This window comes from Thamnophis sirtalis, unplaced genomic scaffold (genome assembly GCF_051295495.1).
Source record: "Thamnophis sirtalis isolate CommonGarterSnake01/CBP01778 unplaced genomic scaffold, rThaSir2_p1.2 scaffold_15, whole genome shotgun sequence".
Taxonomy (NCBI): domain Eukaryota; kingdom Metazoa; phylum Chordata; class Lepidosauria; order Squamata; family Natricidae; genus Thamnophis; species Thamnophis sirtalis.
In genome coordinates, this window is record NW_028261395.1 from 33453965 (window position 1) to 33476506 (window position 22542).

Genomic DNA, 22542 nt, shown 5'->3' on the forward strand with positions numbered 1-22542 from the left:
TTACTAAAAGACTGGCCCTGTTCAGAAGTGTTCATAGACAGGGGCGACCGGGCATACGCGGTGAATCGGACGAAAGCCACTTTCAAATCACCTATGCCGATAACAGCATATGTTTTCTTCTATCCTATTCAGGCGTTTCCATAGACAGCCCCACATCCTCGAGTCGCTTAGCGATGACGAGTAGCCGCGGGCGACCTCGCATGCGGCGACCGAAGGGCTGCGCTTCCATGTCTGCGACCGGTTGCGCGCGGTTGCTTTCTCGGCTCCCCTCACGCCGGTTCCGCTGCGGATGCCCTCTGGCTCTCCGAAGCCGGGCCGGCGGCCTGAGCCGGGCGAGAATCGCCTTCTTCGCCTCGTCCTCCAATGGCAACGAGGACTCGGGCGTCAAAAGCCCGGACACGTCCTTGTTCGTGCCTCTGCAGGTGTCCCCGCAAACCTTCGCCCCGGAGATCGACGTGGGAGCCGAGCTGACCAGCCCGCTGAATAAGAGTAAGTTTGCGGAGGAGGAGGGAGAGGAGGCCGGGCCCGTTTTCCCGCGCTTTTTCCTCTTGGCTGCGGGCGGCGTCTCTGAGGGTTGCCGGGCAGGTCGTGACCGCATAAGGGGGACGAGTCGCCACGCCAGTCCTGGATGGCTGGTGCTAAGCGAGGGTCGGCCGTCCTTGAGCCTGGCTTGCTTGGAGACCCGCTTGGCGAAAGCTACGGCAATGGCTGGTTGGGGGTGGCAGCGGGAGGGCTTTGTTTTATTTATTTTATTTAGTTTGTCAAACATGTACAAGATAACAGGTATGTAAGTCAGTGCTGAAATTCATTTTTTTTCCTATCGGTTCGGTGGGTATGGCTTGGTGGGCGTGGCAAGGAAAGGATGCTGCAAAATCTCCATTCTCTCCCCACTCCTGGGGGAAGGATACTGCAAAATTCCTATTCCAGGGGAAGGATACTGCTCCTGGGGAAGCAAAATGCCCATTCCCTCCCCACTCCAGGGGATACTGCAAAATGCCCATTCCCTCCCATCTCCTGGGGAAGGATACTGCAAAATCTCCATTCCCTCCCCACTCCAGGGGATACTGCAAAATGCCCATTCCCTCCCCTCTCCTGGGAAAGGATACTGCAAAATCTCCACTCCCTCCCCACTCCAGGGGATACTGCAAAATGCCCATTCCCTCCCATCTCCTGGGGAAGGATACTGCAAAATCTCCATTCCCTCCCCACTCCAGGGGATACTGCAAAATGCCCATTCCCTCCCCTCTCCTGGGAAAGGATACTGCAAAATCTCCACTCCCTCCCCACTCCAGGGGATACTGCAAAATGCCCATTCCCTCCCCTCTCCTGGGAAAGGATACTGCAAAATCTCCACTCCCTCCCATCTCCTGGGAAAGGATACTGCAAAATCTCCATTCCCTCCCCACTCCAGGGGATACTGCAAATGCCCATTCCCTCCCCTCTCCTGGGAAAGGATACTGCAAAATCTCCACTCCCTCCCCACTCCAGGGGATACTGCAAATGCCCATTCTCTCCCCTCTCCTGGGAAAGGATACTGCAAAATCTCCACTCCCTCCCCACTCCAGGGGATACTGCAAAATGCCCATTCCCTCCCCTCTCCTGGGAAAGGATACTGCAAAATCTCCATTCCCTCCCCACTCCAGGGGATACTGCAAAATGCCTATTCCCTCCCCTCTCCTGGGAAAGGATACTGCAAAATCTCCACTCCCTCCCCACTCCAGGGGATACTGCAAAATGCCCATTCCCTCCCCTCTCCTGGGGAAGGATACTGCAAAATCTCCATTCCCTCCCCATTCCACTCCACTTACTTTGCTCTTTTTGGAACAAGAGAGAAAAACATTGTTACTAGTTTCTCTAGTTGTATTTTGTTTTAAATGACCACCCCATTGTCCTTGGTGCCCAATAATAGAAATTTACTTGCTAGATTTTGTCCCTAGTTTCTTGTAAGAGAAGACAGCAGAAATGATAAATTTCTTTCAGGAGTGAATTCACCCTAGTGTGAACTGAAGCAGTTTTTGTCCAACAGCTGGCATTCTTCCAAAGCCTTTTCAATAAAATCAGAATTATTGAGGAAAGGCTTCAGGTGTATTGTTTGTTGATTCAGTAAGCATGATGCAGTCTATATTTTGACTTCTAGATGAAGTATTGAAGACATTAAATAAATTTTGCAAGAGGAGAGAAGTTCAGAAACTGGCAGCAGAAAATGGACTAGACGGTATGTAATTCTTGGGGATGAATGAATGTTACTGGATATTTCTTACAGTTATTAGAAAACCACATGGTTAGATTTGATCTCTTTTTGGATATTAACTTCTAAGTTGGGGCAAGCACTGTTTTCTTCAACTGGGGCCTACTCTTACTGTCATTCCTTCCTCTTTGAGAACAAAGAGAATCATTTGTGTCACTGGAATGGAGGGGGGGGAAGTTCTGACCTGTTCGGAGTTTGGCTCTTATTTACAAATTGGTTTCATGGAAGCTATATGTTACCCTTTTGAGTGGCTAGAGTGCAGTTACTGCAGGCTACTTCTGCTGGCTGCCTACAATTTGGCAATTCGAATCTCACCAGGCTCAAGGTTGACTCAGCCTTCCATCCTTCCAAGGTGGTAAAAATGAGTAGCCAGATTGTTGGGGGCAATATGCTGACTCTGTACACTGCTTAGAGAGGGCTGTAAAACACTGTAAAGTGGTATATAAGTGCTATTGCTATTGCTTTTAAGCAGATTCTTCTTTTAAAGCTGGACCAGCCTTACAATATATTTGAATATTGCTTAAAATACAAATTTAGGTTTTGGTTGTCAGGTTTCTAATACGATTTGAAATGTCTTGAAGAGAATGTTAATAATTAAATTCATTTGATTAGTCCTGTTAAAAACAATTACATAATTAAGTTTAATTGGCACATGTTTTAAAATATTCTTATTAAGATTTGATTCAGATTTTAGGAATTTTGAATGTTACACGCAGTACCGAACTTAGGTTTTTTTGTTTTTATTTCTTTTATAGCTCGTCTTTTTCATCAAGTATTTATAAGTTTTAGGAAGTACATTATAGAGTCTAGTTTTCTGGATCCTGATCTGCACATTATTCTCAATGATATATGCTGTGGTGCAGGTAAGTGGATAATAGAGCCTTCTGCAACTTTTTGCTCTTCAGATATATTTTACGGTCTCTGATCATTTCCCTTTTATCATGGCCAAATTTATCAGGTCACTTAGATGTTCTGTGTTGGAGCTAATTTTGGACTAATTTTGGGAGATCAAAACATTTCATAAGCATCCTCTTTTCAAAAATATTTAAATTTATATAATTGAATAGTAAGTACCGTGTTTCCCCGAAAATATGACATGTCCTGAAAATAAGGCCATGCCATATTTTTTGGGTGGGCAAAAATATAACACCCCCCCCTCTGGCTAGGCAGAGCGCCACTCACCAACCTAGCTGAATCCCGAAGGTACCAAGCCGCGGGGGGGGGGGGCGCTCACGTTGCTTGGCGCCTTCGGGATACCGCTAGGTTGGTGAGTGGCACTGTGCCCAGCTGGAGAGGGGGGGTTACCGGGAGGCTGCTCTCTTGCAAAAATCTGAGCACAGTCTCAGGAGCAAACTTTTTCCAGTTTGGAAAAAGATGCGTATTCTTTGCACGCTCAGGCACCGTTTACTCTCTGGTTTGGCAGCTGCTAAGCAGAGAGATTTGGGGGCCGATCTTTTTGCTTTGATACATCCCTTGCCTGCGGATCGAAGAGGTCAGATCTCACAATTGCACTATCTCCGTCAGAGCGGCGGCGATGGATAGAGAAGGGGGGGAGAATTCTCAGGTGAGAACTTGGGTGGGGGGTGAGTGTCGCACGGGTGGGGGGACCACTGGCAGGACTCACAGAGGTTCCTCTCTTGCCCCTGCTTGTGCTGCTGGAGAAACGAAGATGGGCAGTGTGGGAGGGAGGCTCAGTCTCCCTCCTCCCCGGCACGAGAAGCGGGAGGGCGCGCTGATCCCTGGCTGCTGGGATGTGCTGGTGGGGGTTCAGCCGGTTTGGGCAGTGCACTAAAGCTGCACGGGGTAAGAGGAGCGCACTGTCCTGATCTAGATTAAATGGGTTGGTCTTTGGATTGGGAGGGGTGAGGTTTGCATTTAAAGTGGTAGGGCAAGGTAGCAGGTGTGCTGATGCGACCCCTCCCCAACAGCCCCCCCCCCCGCCTCCCCTTAGTTTCATGCGTGGCTAGGTTTGCTGAGTTACTGCCAAGGATCTCGTTACTATACAATACAGCAAGTCTCAGAGCTGTTTATTTCGGGGCAATTTCATTCCCATGCTTCACAACCAGCCAGCCAGTCACCTCTCTTTCTCTGCTTCTCTTTCTCTGTCCCTCTTTAATCCATTTGGAACCACAGTTTTATAAAATGGGAAGCAGTAACCAGTAATTATAATAATGAGACAGAGAGGTTGCAGCATTTAGTTGTGTTTTCCCTCACCTGTCTACCATGAAATTCTCCTCCTGTCCGCCGCCGCGATCCAAGCATAACTTCTTCTCCAGCGTCCAAACTCTGGAGATCGGCTGTCGAGTCTTCTGGCAGCGGCTGCTCTGGGAGAACGGTCTGGGGGTGAAACAGGTGCCCACGCAACCCCGCTCTCCAGTCAGGCAGAGCGTCATTCACTGACCTAGGGGTATCCCGAATTGGGGGGGGGGGGCGGGCGGGCAGAGTGCACGCAGCTTGGCACCTTCAGGATACCCTAGATCAGTGAATGGTGCTCTTCCTGACTGGAAAGGAGGTTGCTGGGCAGCTGCTCGTGAGTGTGGTCATCTCATGGCTGCTGTGTTGCGCTGTGCCCGGCTCTTCGGCGCAATACAGCCGAGGCTGTGCCCGGCCCTTCGGGAGTCTACTTACAAGAGAGCAGCCACCCGGCAACCCCAAAACAATAAGCTCTCCCCCCCCCCCGATAATAAGGCCCATGCCATATTTTGGGGGTCAAAAGAAAATAAGACCCTGTCTTATTTTCAGGGAAACATAGTATTATTGGATACACAGCTGTTCATGAATGAATGAATCAAGCTCATTATCATTAGCCAATGATTAATACAATTTTATAGCAGAAAATATAAAGTTAGAAGAAATACTAAAAGCCAGAGAAGGCTGATTAAACTTACTTAAACCCTATTGTTCTGTCCTGTTTGTTTTGTTATGTTTAATTTGGAGTAGTCATATTTTCTGATAGTCATGTGGAGATACTTTCCAGTTAATTTTTAGAGGTGTGAAAAATTGTATACAGACAGAAATTGTGTAGCAAACTACAAATACCCTAAATATGTCATTTGAATGTGGCATACTTGTGATTTTTTTAAATGCATGTTTTTTCCTTTTATCCCTCAGGTCACGTTGATGATCTGTTTCCATTTTTCTTGCAACACTCTAAGCAGATCTTTCCTATGCTGGAGTGTATGGATGATCTACGTAAAATCAGTGATTTAAGATTGCCTCCAAACTGGTTAGATTTTTAAATCACCTATAGCTATTGTGTAACCATTATCATTTATATTTCTACTGAAACATATGAGATTTATAGGAGGGTGTTAATGTTACTGGAATTATAAGCTGATTTTTTTTACCTATTTAGAATGCTGGCTATTGGACTTGTGATTATGTAGCTTTATATTAAACATTTATATATTTTGACCTTTCAATAATATGACTTCTCTGATGCTGGATATAGCTCATTTCGGAGTAACTTCTGTTCAGTTAAGTTAGGTGTGCTTGAAATTAATGGTTATAGCATTTCAATTCATGTCTGGATTTACATGTTGCACTTAACTTGACGTGGTTGGCTTATGGCTTAGCCTTAGTATATTGTGTGTGGCCTGTCAATGTTCATCATCATACTGTTACTTGGTGCAATATGCAAATTAATTTATATCTGATGAATACTCTGTTTAGAGTCTCATTTGAAATAATTGCATGCATACAATATATGTTTGGCTATCTTAGCTTTAGTTAAAGTTTAGAGACTTGGAAATTTGGACAAGTAAACTGGATTCTAGGCAATTTCTTTTACTTGGGCTTAGTTTTAATGCAGAAATGACTTGGTTCAACTTCCTGTACTGTTAAAACAACTACTCATAAATAAGAGTACATAATTTGTTTACCACTTTTGCACTCAGTTTATTTGGTAAATTTTGATGGAAGCTATTTTCCACTTAAAATATTTCCAATAGATCAAATAACAGAAAAACATAATGCCCTAGCAGTCAGTGGCAATAATGAAATTTAACCAAGTTCAGATTCTAAATAATGATAGCTTACAATCACAAATATTTTTTTCTAAAATGAGCGGAAAATAAAGTATTTAGAATACAGGCAATCCTTGACTTATGACCACAATTGAGCCTAACATTTTTTTACTAAGCAAGACAATTGATAAATGATAAATTTGTCCCATTTTATGTCCTTTCTTGCCAGAACTGTTAAGTGAATCATTGCAGTTGTTAAATTAGTAACATGATAGTTAAGTGCATCTGGGTTCCCCATTGAGTTGCTTGACAGAAGGTCGCAAAAAGGTGATCACTTGACCCTGGAACACTGCAGCTGTCATAAATATATGAATTTTGATCACAGAGCTGTGGGGGGCCACTGCAATGGTCATAAGAGTGAAAAACAGTCATATGTCCATTTTTTCAGTGCCATTGTAACTTTGAACAGTCCCTAAATAAATGGTTGTGAGGATTACCTGCAACCAAAGATGTCTTCATTAAAAAATTACACTGTGGTTTGAGAAATCATGTGAAACTTAAAAGTAGAATAAAATTCTCCTTTTTTGAGCTTGTACTTAGGAAAGAAATTCAGAAGACATGATAGTAGTGTTATGACATCACCAGAAAAGAGATATTTGAGATGAAACTTTAAACTTCAGTTTAAAAACAGAAATAATAAATTTATTAAGCCTTACAGAATTTAAAAGTTTTCTAGTGTAAACACTCTGAAAAATTGCCTTGTCAAATGTTACCGCTTTGGTACTGCATCTTGTCTCTCAATCTGGTATAAGAGCCGTGATGGCACAGTGGTCAGTGTGCAGTACTGCAGGCTACTTCTACTGACTGCCGGCTGTGTGCGATTTGGCAGTTCGAATCTCACCAGGCTCAAGGTTGACTCATCCTTCCATCCTTCCGAGGTGGGTAGAGAGGGCTGCAAAGCACTATGAAGCGGTATGTAAGTTTTAAGTGCTATTGCTATTGACTCAGCCTTCCATCCTTCCGAGGTGGGTAAAATGAGGACCCAGATAGTTGGGGGCAATATGCTGACTGTTAAACTACTTAGAGAGGGCTGTAAAAGCCCTATGAAGCGGTATATAAGTGCTATTGCTACTGCTCTACTCTAGGGCAGAAAAAAAGGATCTGGGGAGGGCTGTGTGGTGTTCATCCCAGATGAAAGAAAAGACACAAAAGTGGTATTGAAGAAGAGGACAGCCTTGTTTTCTCCTTTCTTTCTCTTATTCCATTTTCCCCACCCATTTCACCTAGGGGTGAGTAATCCAACTCGCTATTAAAAATCATCCTCCAAGCCTTACATAGTTACACATTTAATGATGATTAAGTACAAATTCATATTACTTGATTTATTTTTACATTTCTACTTATGTGTTCTAGGTATCCGGAAGCCAGGGCCGTTGAAAGGAAAATCGTGTTTCATGCTGGCCCTACAAATAGTGGGAAAACCTATCATGCAATCCAGAGATATTTAAAAGCAGAATCCGGAGTATACTGTGGTCCTTTAAAGCTCTTGGCTCACGAAATCTTCCAAAAGAGTAATGATGCTGTCAGTATGTCATTGAATTTCCATGTGATAATTGCCTTTGTTGCAGTAATGCTTTTAACATGGGACATTGTTGTTGGTTAAAAAATGTGTGTTGTCAGTGTCTTATCTGGAGCCCCAAAACAGCTTATAAAGATGGAGTGGAAAAAAAAACATAAAGCGTTTTTAGGGACAGTGGGTGGGTTTTAAGGTTACAGTATTTTTCAAGGGTATTCCTAATTTGGAGTTCACTAAAGATAGCGAGTGGGACGCGGCAGCTCAGCGGCTAAGACGCTGAGCTTGTCGATCAGAAAGGTTGGCAGTTCGGTCGTTGGAATCCCTAGCACCGTGTAACGGAGTGAGCCTGTCCCAGCTTCTGCAACCTAGTAGTTCGAAAGCACGTAAAAAATGCAAGTAGAAAAATAGGAATGGGAAGGTAACAGCGTTCTGTGCGTCTTCGGCATTTAGTCATGCCGGCGACATGACCATGGAGGTGTCTTCGGACAGTGCTGGCTCTTCGGCTTTGAAACGGAGATGAGTAGATAAGTGCTTTATTGGACTGTATTGTTTATGTCTTCAGTGTTATATCCTTGAGGGAAACGTTTATTTTGTTTTTTTTAATGTTACAGAATGTACCATGTGACCTGGTTACGGGAGAAGAACGAGTCTGCATTGATCCTGAAGGGAGATCAGCTGCCCATGTGGCTTGCACCATTGAGATGTGCAGTGTTAATACACCTTGTATGTATGCTTTCTTTAAAAAAAACATATTTAGTTTTGTAAGTGCTTGTAATATTTGTATACAAAACTGGCCAGTAGAGAAAACACAAAATAATTTTTTAAAATGAATAGATGCCCATTTCAAATACTTCATTACAGAAATGCCTCTTATTTCAGTAGTGAGAGTTTAAGAATGTTCGTAAACTTTTAAATTTGATAGATAAATAAATGACTTTTATTGCTTGCTGTTCTTTAAGATGACGTGGCTGTGATTGATGAAATTCAGATGATTAAAGATCCTTCTAGAGGCTGGGCCTGGACACGAGCACTCTTGGGTATGTTTTTGGACAATTCGTTATTACCAAATGGTGTTATCTCAATCCATATTGCATGCAATTTGCAGCAGAGTGTTTTAGAGCAATCTTCCCAGATCTCAAGCTCTCCAGATTTGGTCAGAGTACATTGGCCAACACTTTCGGTCACGGAAAAATCCTACAACTTTGGATGCCTTAGGTATTTGTTTTAAGAGTTTGTCAGGTTCCAAATCTTAAGAACAACAGATGGAGTTACTTCTGAGTAGTTTCTTTATTGTTGTTTGCCTATAGACAGAATCTTGCCAGACTAAAGCAATTAATCTGCATAACTATAGATGTACTCTAAACTGCTAGGGAGTGGGTGGGTGGGGGCATCTTATCCCTACCTAGCAGACATTCCAAGCTCCTCTCCCTTTTTGCCCCCTGGAGAAAAGCCCTCCTGGGACTACATTCCACCACACAGTGGCTGGCTGGGGAATTTTGAGAGTTGGAGTCCACATGCCTTAAAATTGCTGAGATTAAGAAACACCAGTACAGACAAAGCATTTTGTTCCGTGAAAATAATTTTGTAATGCTTGCATGCCATTATTTTGTTCAGGACTCTGTGCAAAAGAAATCCATGTTTGTGGTGAAGAGGCTGCTATTAACTTAGTGACAGAGCTCATGTATACTACAGGAGAAGAGGTTGAGGTAGGTGCTCTGCTTCGCGTGCTCTATGTCCAGGATAAGAAAGGAGGCCCAGTGGGTAGAGCTGCAGGGAAATTGGGGGCAGGGGTGTCATTCTTTTTCCTGGAGTTTGGGAGATCATTTTAAGTGTTTGTCAGTCTTTCTCTTTTTTCTAAAATATATCTTCTGCTGTAGGGCTTATACTCTGATTTTCATGTGTTTCCCACTCAAAGTAACGGTAATTATATTTCTGATTTTGAGTAATTATGTACAGAATGGAGTCTTAGGTTGCAAAAAAGTGGCTCAGGATCTTCCAATACCTTTGAAACCTCATATTGTCCAATTTAGTTCTTCCAGTTGCTTTTCCTTAAGAGATAAAATATATTAAAAGTCATCCCCTCCATCAACAGTTTGTATCATTAAAGCTAAATTGATCAGTGATATTTACTGTATATGGTGTTTTTAGACTACAGGTATCAAGCTCGATTATGTCACATGACGTAAACGATATTTTTTGCCATTGCGGACCCAGGGTGGGCATGGCTTGTGTATGACGACAACCATTCAAATATGAGCCAGCAGTGTGTAGCAGCTGCCAAAAAAGCCAACACAGTTCTAGGCTTCATAAACAGGGAGGTAGAATCAAAATCACGTGAAGTGTTAATACCACTTTATAAGATCTTGGTAAGGCCACAGTTGGAATACTGCATTCAGTTTTGGTCACCACGACGTAGAAAAGATGTGGAGACTCTAGAAAGAGTGCAGAGAAGAGCAACAAAGATGATTAGGGGACTGGAGACTAAAACATATGAAGAAAGGTCGCAGGAACTGGGTATATCTAGTTTAATAGAAAGAAGGACTAGGGGAGACATGATAGGGGTTGCCACAAAGAAGAGGTAGTCAAACTATTCTCCAAGGCACCTGAGGGTAGGACAAGAAGAAATGGGTGGAAACTAGTCAAGGAGAGAAGCAATTTGGAACTGAGGAGAAATTTCCTGACAGAACAATTAATCTGTGGAATAGCTTGTCTCCAGAAGTTGTGAATGCCCCAACACTGGAAGTCTTTAAGAAGATGTTGCATAGCCATTTATCTGAAATGGTATAGGGTTTCCTGCCTAGGCAGAGGGGTTGGACTTGAAGACCTCCAAGGTCCCTTCCAACTCTGCTATTGTATTGTATTGTACTTTAATTTATAGGATTTTGAGGTCACCTCACTCCCAAAAATTCTGAATTCTGAAATTCACTTAGAAGTGAAACCAACAAAGGGAAATATTGTTCTCAAAGTAGCAGCTTTTATTAATGCCTGAAGCAGAAAGTAATTTTGAATGAATATACAAGTTACTTCCCCCCAATAAGTGCTGTCTCCTTCCCCATCCAGCCACTAAGAAAAGCCATTCACCAATTGTTCAGTCCCTGTTTGTTTCCCATATTTGTTCTCTTTGATGTCAACAGCTCCATTTGTTACAAAGGTGTTGCTAGATGGCCTCTTAAGATGAGAAGAGCTAGTTAAGAGTTCTTCACTTTTAGTAATTGTTCTTACAGCCTGTAATTAAGATCATGCTGGGAACCCTTTAAGGTTAGAGTTTGTCGCCTATTCAGAACCCCTTGACCGTAACCAGTATCTTTTGTTCAGTATTCGAGTTATGGCAATACATAATATTGTTTATAGGTGAAAAGGTACAAGAGGCTTACTCCCATCAAGGTTCTGAATAAAGCTCTTGAATCTCTGGATAACCTTCATCCTGGAGACTGCATCGTTTGCTTCAATAAGAATGACATTTATTCAGTGAGTCGACAAATTGAATTCCGGGGCTTGGAATGTGCAGTCATCTACGGAAGTCTTCCACCTGGTACATATTCTAAATATTTTGGGTGAAATTATATGTGAGAAATACTCCTCGTTGTAATTATTATTGAAAAGTAGAATTAGTAGGGTTGACATTTGATTACTAAATTGTTCAATATTTCTATACCTGATAGTTTAGGTGTATTCTTTGTTTCTTTATCTTTGGAATTTTGTTGCGTTTACATCCACTATTTGTTTCATTTATTGATTCTTGAATTAACTGCCCCTTATTGAGGCGGCAGCTACTTGCAGATAATAATATGTACGTTATTGTATTCCTTTTGTTTTAGTTTCTTCTTTAAAAAATGTTTTTTATTACTGTGTATGAATTGTATTTTCTGAATGGGTTGACATAATTTTGTCTCAGGGAGATTTGTACAAATAGCAGAAGGACTCCTTGTAAGATGTAAGAGAGAAACACCAGGCATATACCACTCTAAAAAAATATTTATTTCATCTACTCCAAAACCATAATAGAATTAGAAAATATCCCCAGAAGGCATTTAGTTCAAGTTCCAGTCAGTATAAAGCACACATGTTAAAAAAAAACTAAGCTAGGGTGGGGATGGGGGTGTGAGGTGTGAGGTGGAGCTGCCTGGCCTTCTTCTGCGGCTGCTTCTTCTGCAACCACTTGCCACCACTCGCACGCATCGCCCCAGCCTCCGTTTCGCCTTCAGATGCCTGCCGGAACGCATATGCAGCCAATAACAGAGCTCTGGATCTGGAGCTCTGTTATTGGCTGCAGAGGTCGGGGCGATGCATGCGAGTGGTGGCAAGCGGACACAGAAGAAGTGGGCCAGCAGCGGGCTCCCGCTGGGCAAGGCTGTTGATGCCAGCAACATGAGGTGAGTCAATAATTAGAACTCTCCAAAAAGAAGGCTTAACCTTTGTTGTGGGGGGAGGGGGGGAGGTCAAAAGGAAATAAGACCCAGCCTTCTTTTGGGAGAAACACAGTATATATTGACATGTGGCAACATTTCCTGTTTAAAAAATTCTAAGAAAATATCTTTCTTTCCTCAGCTGTCTCTTCCACAGATAAACAGATCAGCTTCTCTTATATTGCAATATTTTTCGTAATTTGAGGTCATCTTACAGAGATATTAGTAGTACCCTATTTCCTAGATAATAGGCCCAATCAGGCTTTTGAGCGCATGTGCTAAAATAAGCCCTCCCTGAAAATATTGCAACACAGCAGCAGCCATGAGGTGACCACGCTTGTTGCCTCCCGGCACTTCAAAAATAATAAGACCTCCCCGAAAATAAGGCCAAGTAGTTATTTTTTGGGGGGGGTGTCAAAAGAAAAAAAGACCTGTCTTATTTTGGGGAAAACATGGTATGAACTGGCAGTTGTTTGTGGCTTGTTGCATAGTCATTATACATTCACTAATTTGAGAACATTTAGTTATTAGAAACATGTAATGCATAAACGTACGTATGATTATACCCCTCCAGACAGATAACTTATCTCTGTGCAAATGTAGAAGGGGTGATCCTGGCACGTACTTTCTAATTACATAGCATAGCTGTCCCTGATACAGTTTGGGATGCTGCATTTTTTCCACCATCTAATTAAAATGTCAGCTTCAGAAGGGAATTTTTAAAAAGTAAATATTGTAAATCTAAGTAAAAGTAAGTATTCAGACCGTTCTTGTATTTGGGACTTCATCTGTTCTGATTGTTTCAGGAACAAAACTTACTCAGGCAAAGAAGTTCAATGATCCGGATGATCCATGTAAAATCATGGTTGCCACAGATGCAATTGGGATGGGTCTCAATTTGTAAGTACACTAGATAAATTAAAAATGATCCTTTAATGAATCCAAGGTAGAATAGAATAGAATTCTTTATTGGCCAAGTGTGATTGGACACACAAGGAATTTGTCTTTGGTGCTTAAGCTCTCTCAGCGTACATAAAAAGACAAGATACATTCATTAAGAATCATAAAGTACAACACTTAAATGATAGTCATAGTGTACAAATAAGCAATCAGGAAACAATATCAATATAAATCATAAGTCTATAAGCAACAGTTACAGTCCTGCAGTCATAGGTGGGAGGAGATGGGTGATAGGAACGATGAGAAGACTAATAGTAATAGTAATGCAGGCTTAGTGAATAGTGTTGAGGGAATTATTTGTTTAGCAAAGTTAGGCGTTCGGGAAAAAACTGTTCTTGTGTCTCGTTGTCTTGGTGTGCAGTGCTCTATAGCGTCATTTTGAGGGTAGGAGTTGAAACAATTTTTGTCCAGGATGCAGGGGTCTCTAAATATTTTCACAGCCCTCTTTTTGACTCGTGCATTGTACAGGTCCTCAATGGAAGGCAGGTTGGCAGTAATTGTGTTTTATGCAGTTCTAATTATCCGTTGAAGTCTGTGTCTGTTTTGTTGGGTTGCAGAACCAAACCAGACAGTTATATAAGTGCAGATGAGAGACTCAATAATTCCTCTGTAGAACTTAGGTATTGATAGCATCAGAAAGAGTTTGATAGTTGTAAGGCTCCTCTTCACCAACTGAGGAGGCCAAAAGCCATGAGATAGATATTGTAATGTCATTACGTGGGTGGGCTTCCTTTACATTGCAGATGACCCTGCAGGGGCTTCAGTATTGGGCAGAGCTCCGTTACCTCCCTCACAGTCCTCTAGCAACTTTTCACAGTTTACATTTTGGGTTGGTAGTTATTTTAGCTCAGCTAAGATCACCTTTGGAGAATCCCATTGTTATAATGCAAATATATTAATTTGTGTGACTTTGGTATTCATTACCTTTCTTCTAGGAGCATAAAAAGGATAATTTTCAACTCCCTAATAAAGCCACAAATCAACGAAAAAGGAGAAAAGGAAATGAATAAAATTACCACTTCACAGGCACTACAAATTTCAGGTCGAGCTGGCCGATTTAGTTCTGCATTTCAAGAAGGGGAAGTTACTACCATGCATGCAGATGACCTTGTTCTGCTAAAGAAGATTTTGAGTGAGTCCGTGGATCCTATAGAGGTATATTAATAATCAAGAGTTTGTTAAATTCATTTTACGGCTTTTGGATAAGGAGCCTGCTCTGGATGTGCAACACAGTGGAGGTTAATCATAGAAGCCCAGGAATGACTTTCTTCCATAGCCTTCTATGACCTGGTGTCCTCCAGATATGCCAGTCTATACTTGTAATCATATTTAGCACAGGGAGATTAAAATAGAATGAATCATCAGGAAGGGACCTTGGAGGTCTTCTAGTCCAGCCCCCTGCTCAAGCAGGACAACCTATACTATTTCAGATAAGTGACTGTCTAGACCAGTGATGGCTAACCTTTTTTGGATCGTGTGCCAAAAGCGGGGGGAGCGCAGGGGGGTCGTGCACGGTCGTGCCCACACCCATAATGCTATGCGCATAACCCCCAGCATGCTGCATGCCAAACATGGCTCAGCATGCCACCTGTGGCACACGTGCCATAGTTTCACCATCACGGGTCTAGATTCTTCTTAAAAACATCCAGTGATGGAGCACCCACGATTTCTGGAGGCAAGCTGTTCCACTGTTAATTTTCCTCACTGTTAGGAAGTTTCTCCTTAATTCCAGGTTGCTTCTCTCTTTGATTAGTTTCCAACCATTGTTTCTTGTCTTGCCTTCTGGTGCTTTGTAGAATAATTTGACCCCCATCTTCTTTGTGGCAGCCCTTCAAGTACTAGAATACTGCTATCATGTCTCACCCCCTAATTCTTCTCTTCTTTAGACTAGCCAAACCTAAATCCTGCAGCCATTCTTCATATGTTTTGGTCTCCAGACCTTTGATCATCTTAGTTGCTCTTCTCTGAACTTTTTCCAAAGTCTCAACATTTTTTTTTATAGTATGGTGACCAAAATCGATTGCAGTATCCCAGGTGTGGCCTTACTAGGATTTTGTGAAGAGGTGCAAATACTTCACGGGATCTTGATCCTGTGCTTCTGTTTATACAACCCAGGATTGTATTAGCTTTTTTGGCGGCAGATGCTGCACACTGCTGGCTCATATTCAAATGATCATCCACTAGGACTCCAAGGTCCCTCTCACAGTTACTGTTTTTGAGCAGTATAACATGTGAAGGATATGTGTTTGTGTTTTTATTTTTATAATTATAATGTACACTGAAGATGGCATTTAATTTCATTGTACGATGTGCAATTAGAGCCAGAGTGGTTAGAGTGTGGTACTGCAGGCTACTTCAGCTGACTGCTAGCTGCAGTTCGGTAGTTCAAATCTCACCAGGCTCAGGGTTGACTCAGCCTTCCATCCTTCCGAGGTGGGTAAAATGAGGACCCAGATTGTTGGGGGCAACAGGCTGACTCTGTAAACCACTTAGAGAGGGCTGTAAAAAGCACTGTGAAGCGGTATATAAGTCTAAGTACTATTGCTATTGCTATAAAGTAAACTAAACTAAACAGGAGCAGCAAGGGTCTCCTTCAGGTCTTTAAAACAGCCCCATAATTTGTAATCCTTACAAGGCTGCAGGGTTGCACAAAGTTTGGCCAAAAATGGCAAGGTGGCGGCCACACTGATACGATGGAAGCTCTGCCTGGTTTTATATGTGTATTGTAGTTGCCATTTTAATGCAACAAATGTGCTAAAAACTTCATAAATTTGGAAAAATGACTCCCACCTTCTTTCTTTTCTCTCTCCAGGCTGCTGGCTTGCACCCCACAGCTGAGCAGATTGAGATGTTTGCATATCACCTTCCAGGAGCCACTCTGTCAAATCTCATTGTAAGAATGGAAAATGGCCACTTAGTTTTACCTTTACAGCAGGCAGTTGTTCGAATACTGCTTTACATAAGCTGAGGCATGCTGGGTGTTTTAGGCTCACGTCATTTTACCGTGTTTCCCTGAAAATAAGACTGGGTCTTATATTATTTTTTTGCCCCCCCAAAAAATGCATTAGGGCTTATTTTCTGGTTAGGTCTTATCCATCTGGCTGACAACCTTAACTGGGGCTTATTGGGGGGTAGGGCTTATATTATGAGCATCCTGAAAAATTCATGCTAAGACTTATTTTCCATTTAGATCTTATTTTCAGGGAAACAGGGTAGATCCACGCAATCTTCCCAAAACGGGACTGTTTTTACGTTGGTTTTTTCAGCCACTTAAAGTTGTGATTGCAACTTTCCTTTTTGGACTCTTGAGAAGGAAAAGTGGAACTTCCTTTTGTGTAACTCATTATTCATTCACGGGATTGTGTTACACAACTAAAAGCCAGCAGCACAGATTCCATGCCAATTAGAATTCTTGATTTGTATGTATGTCAGGAATGGTTGATCCTCAGGCCACATAGAGACAATCCTGCCACCTGATGCATATTGCCTCCAGAACTCCTCTAAATCACTTTTTATTGCAATTTCCCCCCCTAAATTACATGCAATAAGATTTTGATAGGCTGTGTATGTCCTGAATTTATTTTTTTACTAGCTGATAACCCGGCATTGTCCAGGTATTTATTTATAGGGGGAAAATGTCCGGACAAAATGTAATTTCTAATGTTGGATTTTCCCTTTTACCTGAAGGAGAGCCCCCTTGTGGAGTACTGTTAAGCTGTTACCATGGCAACTCCACTCCGCTGAGCCATTTTACGGCAGTACAGTAGAAGCCATTTGAAGGCACAACAGGCTGTATCGTAACAGAACACACAGTCCGAGGGGTGTCTTACCCCCACAGTATTTGTTTCCAGAGCGTAATGCATCTGTGTATCAAGTTTGGTCGAAATTGCTCAAGGCGTTCCAGAGTTATGCTGGAACAAACACCTGCACATGCGCGCGTGCGCGCGCGCACACACACACGAATATAGAACAACCTTTTTTCCTTCTGGATTAAACTCTTATTGTAGTCAGAGTTACATTTTTCCCAGACACCCATTGGGTCTTCATTGTATCCCTTGGACTTTCATTCACCTTTCTTTCCAAGCTGGCTAGATTTCTAAGTCAAATAGGGCTTTCCACATTCGGAAGAATCTGGCAAGATTGAATGCCTTCCACTACCACTTGTGGGAAATTATGGGGGGTTTCCATTTGAACCAAGGGTTGCCCCTGTAGTGAGGCAATTCCTGATACATTAACCTATGTTTTGCCACATTGCTCTGATGAGAAAGATGCCTGGTTGCATTTCCAGGCCCCCTGAATCCATTTTATTTGAGCTTGTTAACTATCTGTAGGAAATGTGATAATGATTACATTTTACTGTAGTTCTACTTATGGTCTCACAATGTTGCTTTCTTTTTGGAGGGGAGATGCGTTTGGGAATGGGTGGATTGGTTGTTTATTGACCTATGAAAGTCAGTGTAATACAGTATTCACTCCGCTTGTCCACATGTATCAGTGGTGTATGCTAGATCACTGCTTTCCTTGTCACTTGTCAATAGACTCTTCATTCCTTCTCATGAGCAATAAACCTCTATTAAGTTTAGCTGCCCATCGTACTGTGTTTCCTCAAAAATAAGACACGGTCTTATTTTCTTTTGATCCCTCAAATAATCACTTGCCATTATTTTCAGGGAGGTCTTATTATTTTTGTGGTGCAGGAGGTGGCTAGCGTGGTCACCTCATGGCTGCTGCTCTGTTGCAATATTTTCGGGAAGGGCTTATTTTTTGGGGAGGGTTTATTATAGTGCATGCACTCAAAAGCCTGATTGGGCTTATTACCCCCCTGTTTGGGGAAACGGTAGCTAACTACACGGCATCTTTACATTCTGGCTCTGGAATTATACACATTCCAAATATCTCACCTTTTCATCCACTATAAAATACATTTTTCTACGGGAAAAACTTGTAGAGGAAAGAAAACATTAAACAGTATATAGGAAGGGCTGGATTATAAGACACGGAGTAAGAGAACAGGTTTCTGCTAATTTTGTGAGGAAGCAGGGATTGGAAAAGAAAGTTTCAAATCCCCTGGTCTATGGATGTTTGAAAGGTTTTAACAGAGCTAGGATTTTGTCTAATTAAATGTTTTTTTAATAGGATATTTTTGTGAGCCTCTCTCAAGTTGATGGACTCTACTTTGTCTGCAATGTTGATAACTTCAAATTTTTAGCCAAAATGATTCAACACATTCCACTCCATTTGAGAGCAAGATATGTATTTTGCACAGCTCCCATTAATCAAAAGGAGCCTTTTGTGTGCACCTCACTCCTAAAGGTAATTTGCATCTGTTTTGTAATATTTTTTAGTTTCTTAGCATATTTCCCTGAAGGAGCCTATCTAAGCTTCCAGTATGCCCAAACAGTAGACGTGATTGTGTTATATGCATGTGTGCTCTTTGTTGTAATGCAGGGGTGTCAAACTCAAGGCCCGGGGCCCATATCCGGCCTATGGGGTACTTAAATCTGGCCTGCTGGGCTGCCCTGAAAACAGCGAAGGACCATCCTGTGGTGCTTCTGCCAGTGAAAACGGGCTCCTGAGCTCCGTTTTCACTGGCAGAGGGTTACAGGCCGCTGTGGCAGCTGAAAAAGGAACTTGGGAGCTCGTTTTCGCTGGCAGAGCCCTCAGGGCACCACAGGCACCCCCGATAGTGACATCAAGCTGTCCACACCTCCTGGCCATGCCTCCCACCCTGGAGGTGAAATACAACTCTGATGTGGCCCTCAAATTGAGTTTGACACCCCTGTTGTAGTGGATGAAGTTATCCCTGGCAATAACCTCTCTAGCATGACAGTTTGGTGGAGCAAGGAGATTTCCTAATCTTATTTACCAGTTTAAATAAGTCTTTCCAAAATGTTCCTCTTTACTTCAGTTTCCTAAGAAGCAACTGCAAAATTTCTTACGTCAGGAACAATTTTTGTAGATTTCATTAGAACCATAGGAACAGACTGAATAATGAACCGCTTGCACTGCCTCTGATTTTATGTTTATAGATTTGATTGTTTAATTGAGAATAGAATGCAACCCAGCATAATTTGTTGATTCTCATAGTCACCTATATGTGTGTGAGATCAAACACTGTCTTTGCACCAATGGGGAAAGACATTACTGGAGAATCATATGACCCAGCTTCGTTTCTGAGAAATTGACTGTTGGCTAAGACAATCCCACTGCATCAACTGAGAGGCCATCTGTAACTGCTAATGAAGATTAGCAGATTGGATATCTGATTTGATCTCTCAACTGACATTTTGAGCACAGTTTCTGTTCCTTGAAGCATAAGAAATTGCCAGAAATTTTCTAGAAAAGCAAGACGGACAATTGTTTCCTGTTTTAGAAGGATTGGAATGTTCACCGTTTCCTTTTTCTTCCAATATCCAAAGTACTAAGAGAGAGGAAGTATTTTGCTGATCCTTTGAAAAACTGTAAAATGCTTTTGCCTGTTATTTGAACCTGCTAAACTTTGTGAAAAAAAGTTAATGTTATAAAGTATGGGAATTGCTTTCCTGCTTCAGTTTAGTTGTTGCAGGGAGCGTTTGGCAATGTGAGGGCATTGCTGTTGTGGAAATATATTGTTTCCTAATCATGTCTTTTTGTGTTCCAGTTTGCACGGCAGTTCAGCAGGAATGAGCCTGTGATGTTTGATTGGCTCTGCCGACATATTAACTGGCCCCTGGTCCCACCCAAGAACATCAAGGACCTTGTCCATCTTGAAGCCGTTCATGATGTTCTTGATCTCTATCTCTGGCTGAGGTATTGGAATGGAAGAGTGGTTCTCCCCTCCCCCTCTTCTTAAGGGCCCAGCTTAGGAAATTGTCTTCTCTTGGAAGAATCTGCCCCAATGATACACTTTTCCTGTGATAATATATAATTTTACACTGCTGTGGGGAACCGTTTGTGTGAACATCCATCTTTGCCAAAATGTCTGTGACGTCTCTCCCTCTCTCCAGTTCCTGTTCTCCAGGAATTGCCCCAGGGATGGGATTCAGCCAGTTTGGGCGAACCAGATGCTAATTGTACATCTGGTTCACCAAACTGGTAGCTGCAAGGACAGGCTTAGCCCTCCCCTCCCAGGAGTCTCCATGCGGCCTGTTTTGGGTGCCAGGTAAGTGCAGGGCCTGCATGGAAACTTTGGGAGGGCTAAAAATGGGCCTTCCAGATGTCGGAAACGGGCCAGTTTCCTACCTCCGGAGCCCGGAGGAGGCAGTTTTCGCCCTCCCGGAGGCTCGAAAAAAGCTTCCGGAACCTGGGGAGGGTGAAAATGCCCCCCACCATGGTGTAGGAAGCTGTGTAGGCCATGTCCACCCAGCAACTGGGCAGAGAACTGATTGCTAAAATTCCTGAACCCCACCTCTGAATACCCCCGCTGGACTCTTGGTTCTTGAAGAAAATAGGCTTTTTTGCTCACATTTATCCCATCTTTTATGCTCGTCTATACAATAGTCCCCATTTAGCAGCCACACTGGAACTGGCAACTTGGTCTTTAAGTGAAGTAGTCAATGTGAAACTGACTAGTTATGGTCTTACTTCAGCTTTCCTTTGCTTTACACACTTGCGAAAGTTGCAAATGCAAGGACTGGTCATAAAATTACTTTTTCTTCACTGTTGTATTGGCAAACGGTCTCTGAATGAGTCCGTCACTAAAGGATACCTGTATAATATTTAAATCATCAAGCTTTTTTAAAAAAAATGTAATTGTCAAACAAAATATTGCATGTCACAACCCTATTGTTGTAAACTTTTGAGAGGACAAATACCGTTGCTTGCATTAATGAGCTACGGACCCAAGATTTGCCACACCTTTTTGTAACCTTGGAGTTTGGTCAGTACTAAATTCTTTCAGGTGATGCCCCCTAACAAAGTATTTGAAGAGCCATAGAGAATGGATTTGCTTTTCCAAGAATTCCCCTTCTCAAATTGACTGAACGTTTTGTGTGTGTGTTTTTTTTAAATAGTTACCGGTTCATGGACATGTTCCCAGATGCTAGTCACGTGAGGGCGATTCAGAAAAAACTGGATGACATCATACAAATCGGAGTGTTAAATATTACGAGACTGATTCAAGCTTCCCAAGTCACTTCGGAGGCAATGGGGATTCCTGTGGAGAGCCTCACAACTGACGATAGGCCTGCAGAAATGACAGAGATTTCCACAAGCAAAGGGATGGCCCCTGGCTCCCGCAGAGCAAAAGGACCTAAAGCCAGGACCTTACAGTCTGCGGGAGCGCAGCTGGGCTCGATGAAGGGTCCCCTGACTGAAAGACTGATACAGCAGGGGCTGCTCAGCAAGGAAGTGCTGAAGCAATTGGAGAAGGAGTGGCTCGCTCAACAGGATGCTCCCCCTGAAGTTAATGAAAGCAGGAGCTCAAACAAACACAAAGACAAAAAGAAATGAAGCGATGCCTCTGCTTAGAATAAAAACAAAAGTAGTTTCTTAAGTATTTTGTGTTCTGATCTTGCCCAGATTTTTTTTTTAAAAAATCTCACTACGAATAAGGGGAGATCTGTGAGTTTTGTGCATCTGCATCAGCACAGCTTCACAGAAGCCAACAACACTGCAAGGAATTTTCACTTTCAATTGAAATGAGAGATCAGAGAGGACGGCTATAATACGGAGAAAAGGAGAAGTTAGGTCTCAAACCATTGAGGGATTGCAATGCCGGCATAATACAGGTAGTCCTCAACTTTTGAGCTCAAAATATATGTTGCTAAGTGAGAAATTTGTTTTGCCCCTTTTTACGGTCGTCTTGCCACATTTGCTGAATGAATCACTGCAGTTTTTTAAATTAGTAATACTGTTGTTAAGTGAATCTGGTTTCCCCATTGACTTTGCTTATCAGAAGGTTGCAAAAGGTGATCCCATGACCGCGGGACACTGCAACGGTCATAAATGTGAGTCATTTGTGAAGTATCTGAATGTCAGTCGCATGGCCATGGGGATGCTGCAATGATCATGTCACAATTCACTTTTTTTTCCAGTGCCGTTCTAACTGTGAGCATTCACTAAGCAAACTGTTGCAAGTAGAGGACTACCTGTAATAGCTGAAACAACTGCATTTCAATTAATGTAGACAGGGGTCTCCAAACTTGGCAACTTTAAGATTTGTGGACTTCAAGTCCCAGAATTCCTGGGCCAACAGCTGGCTGAGGAATTCTGGGACTTAAAGTCCACAAGTCTTAAAGTTGCCAAGGTTGGAGATTCCTGAATTCTGTCAAAAGAGCCTAAATATTGCTTAAATGTTGACTGGTTAGCACTGAGTCATGTTTGGGCTTGTTCCATAACAATGGAGCTTAGCTCATCAGTCCGCTGCTTCCTCAGAGTACGTACTTCAGCAGATAAAAGGGGTTTAAA

At 42.4% G+C, this 22542-nt stretch overlaps 1 protein-coding gene across 1 annotated transcript; it reads left to right on the plus strand.

The window, feature by feature from the left end:
- Positions 1–200: 200 nt before the first annotated feature.
- SUPV3L1 (Suv3 like RNA helicase) lies at positions 201–21628 on the plus strand. The gene is made up of 15 exons (XM_087701803.1): positions 201–489; positions 2138–2215; positions 3004–3111; positions 5360–5474; positions 7627–7795; positions 8401–8512; positions 8749–8826; positions 9404–9495; positions 11141–11321; positions 13002–13095; positions 14091–14310; positions 15968–16048; positions 18292–18468; positions 19796–19944; positions 21147–21628. The coding sequence occupies exons 1-15, from the start codon at positions 201–203 to the stop codon at positions 21583–21585; spliced, it is 2382 nt and encodes a 793-aa protein (XP_087557929.1). The 3' UTR covers positions 21586–21628.
- The last annotated feature ends 914 nt before the right edge of the window (positions 21629–22542 follow it).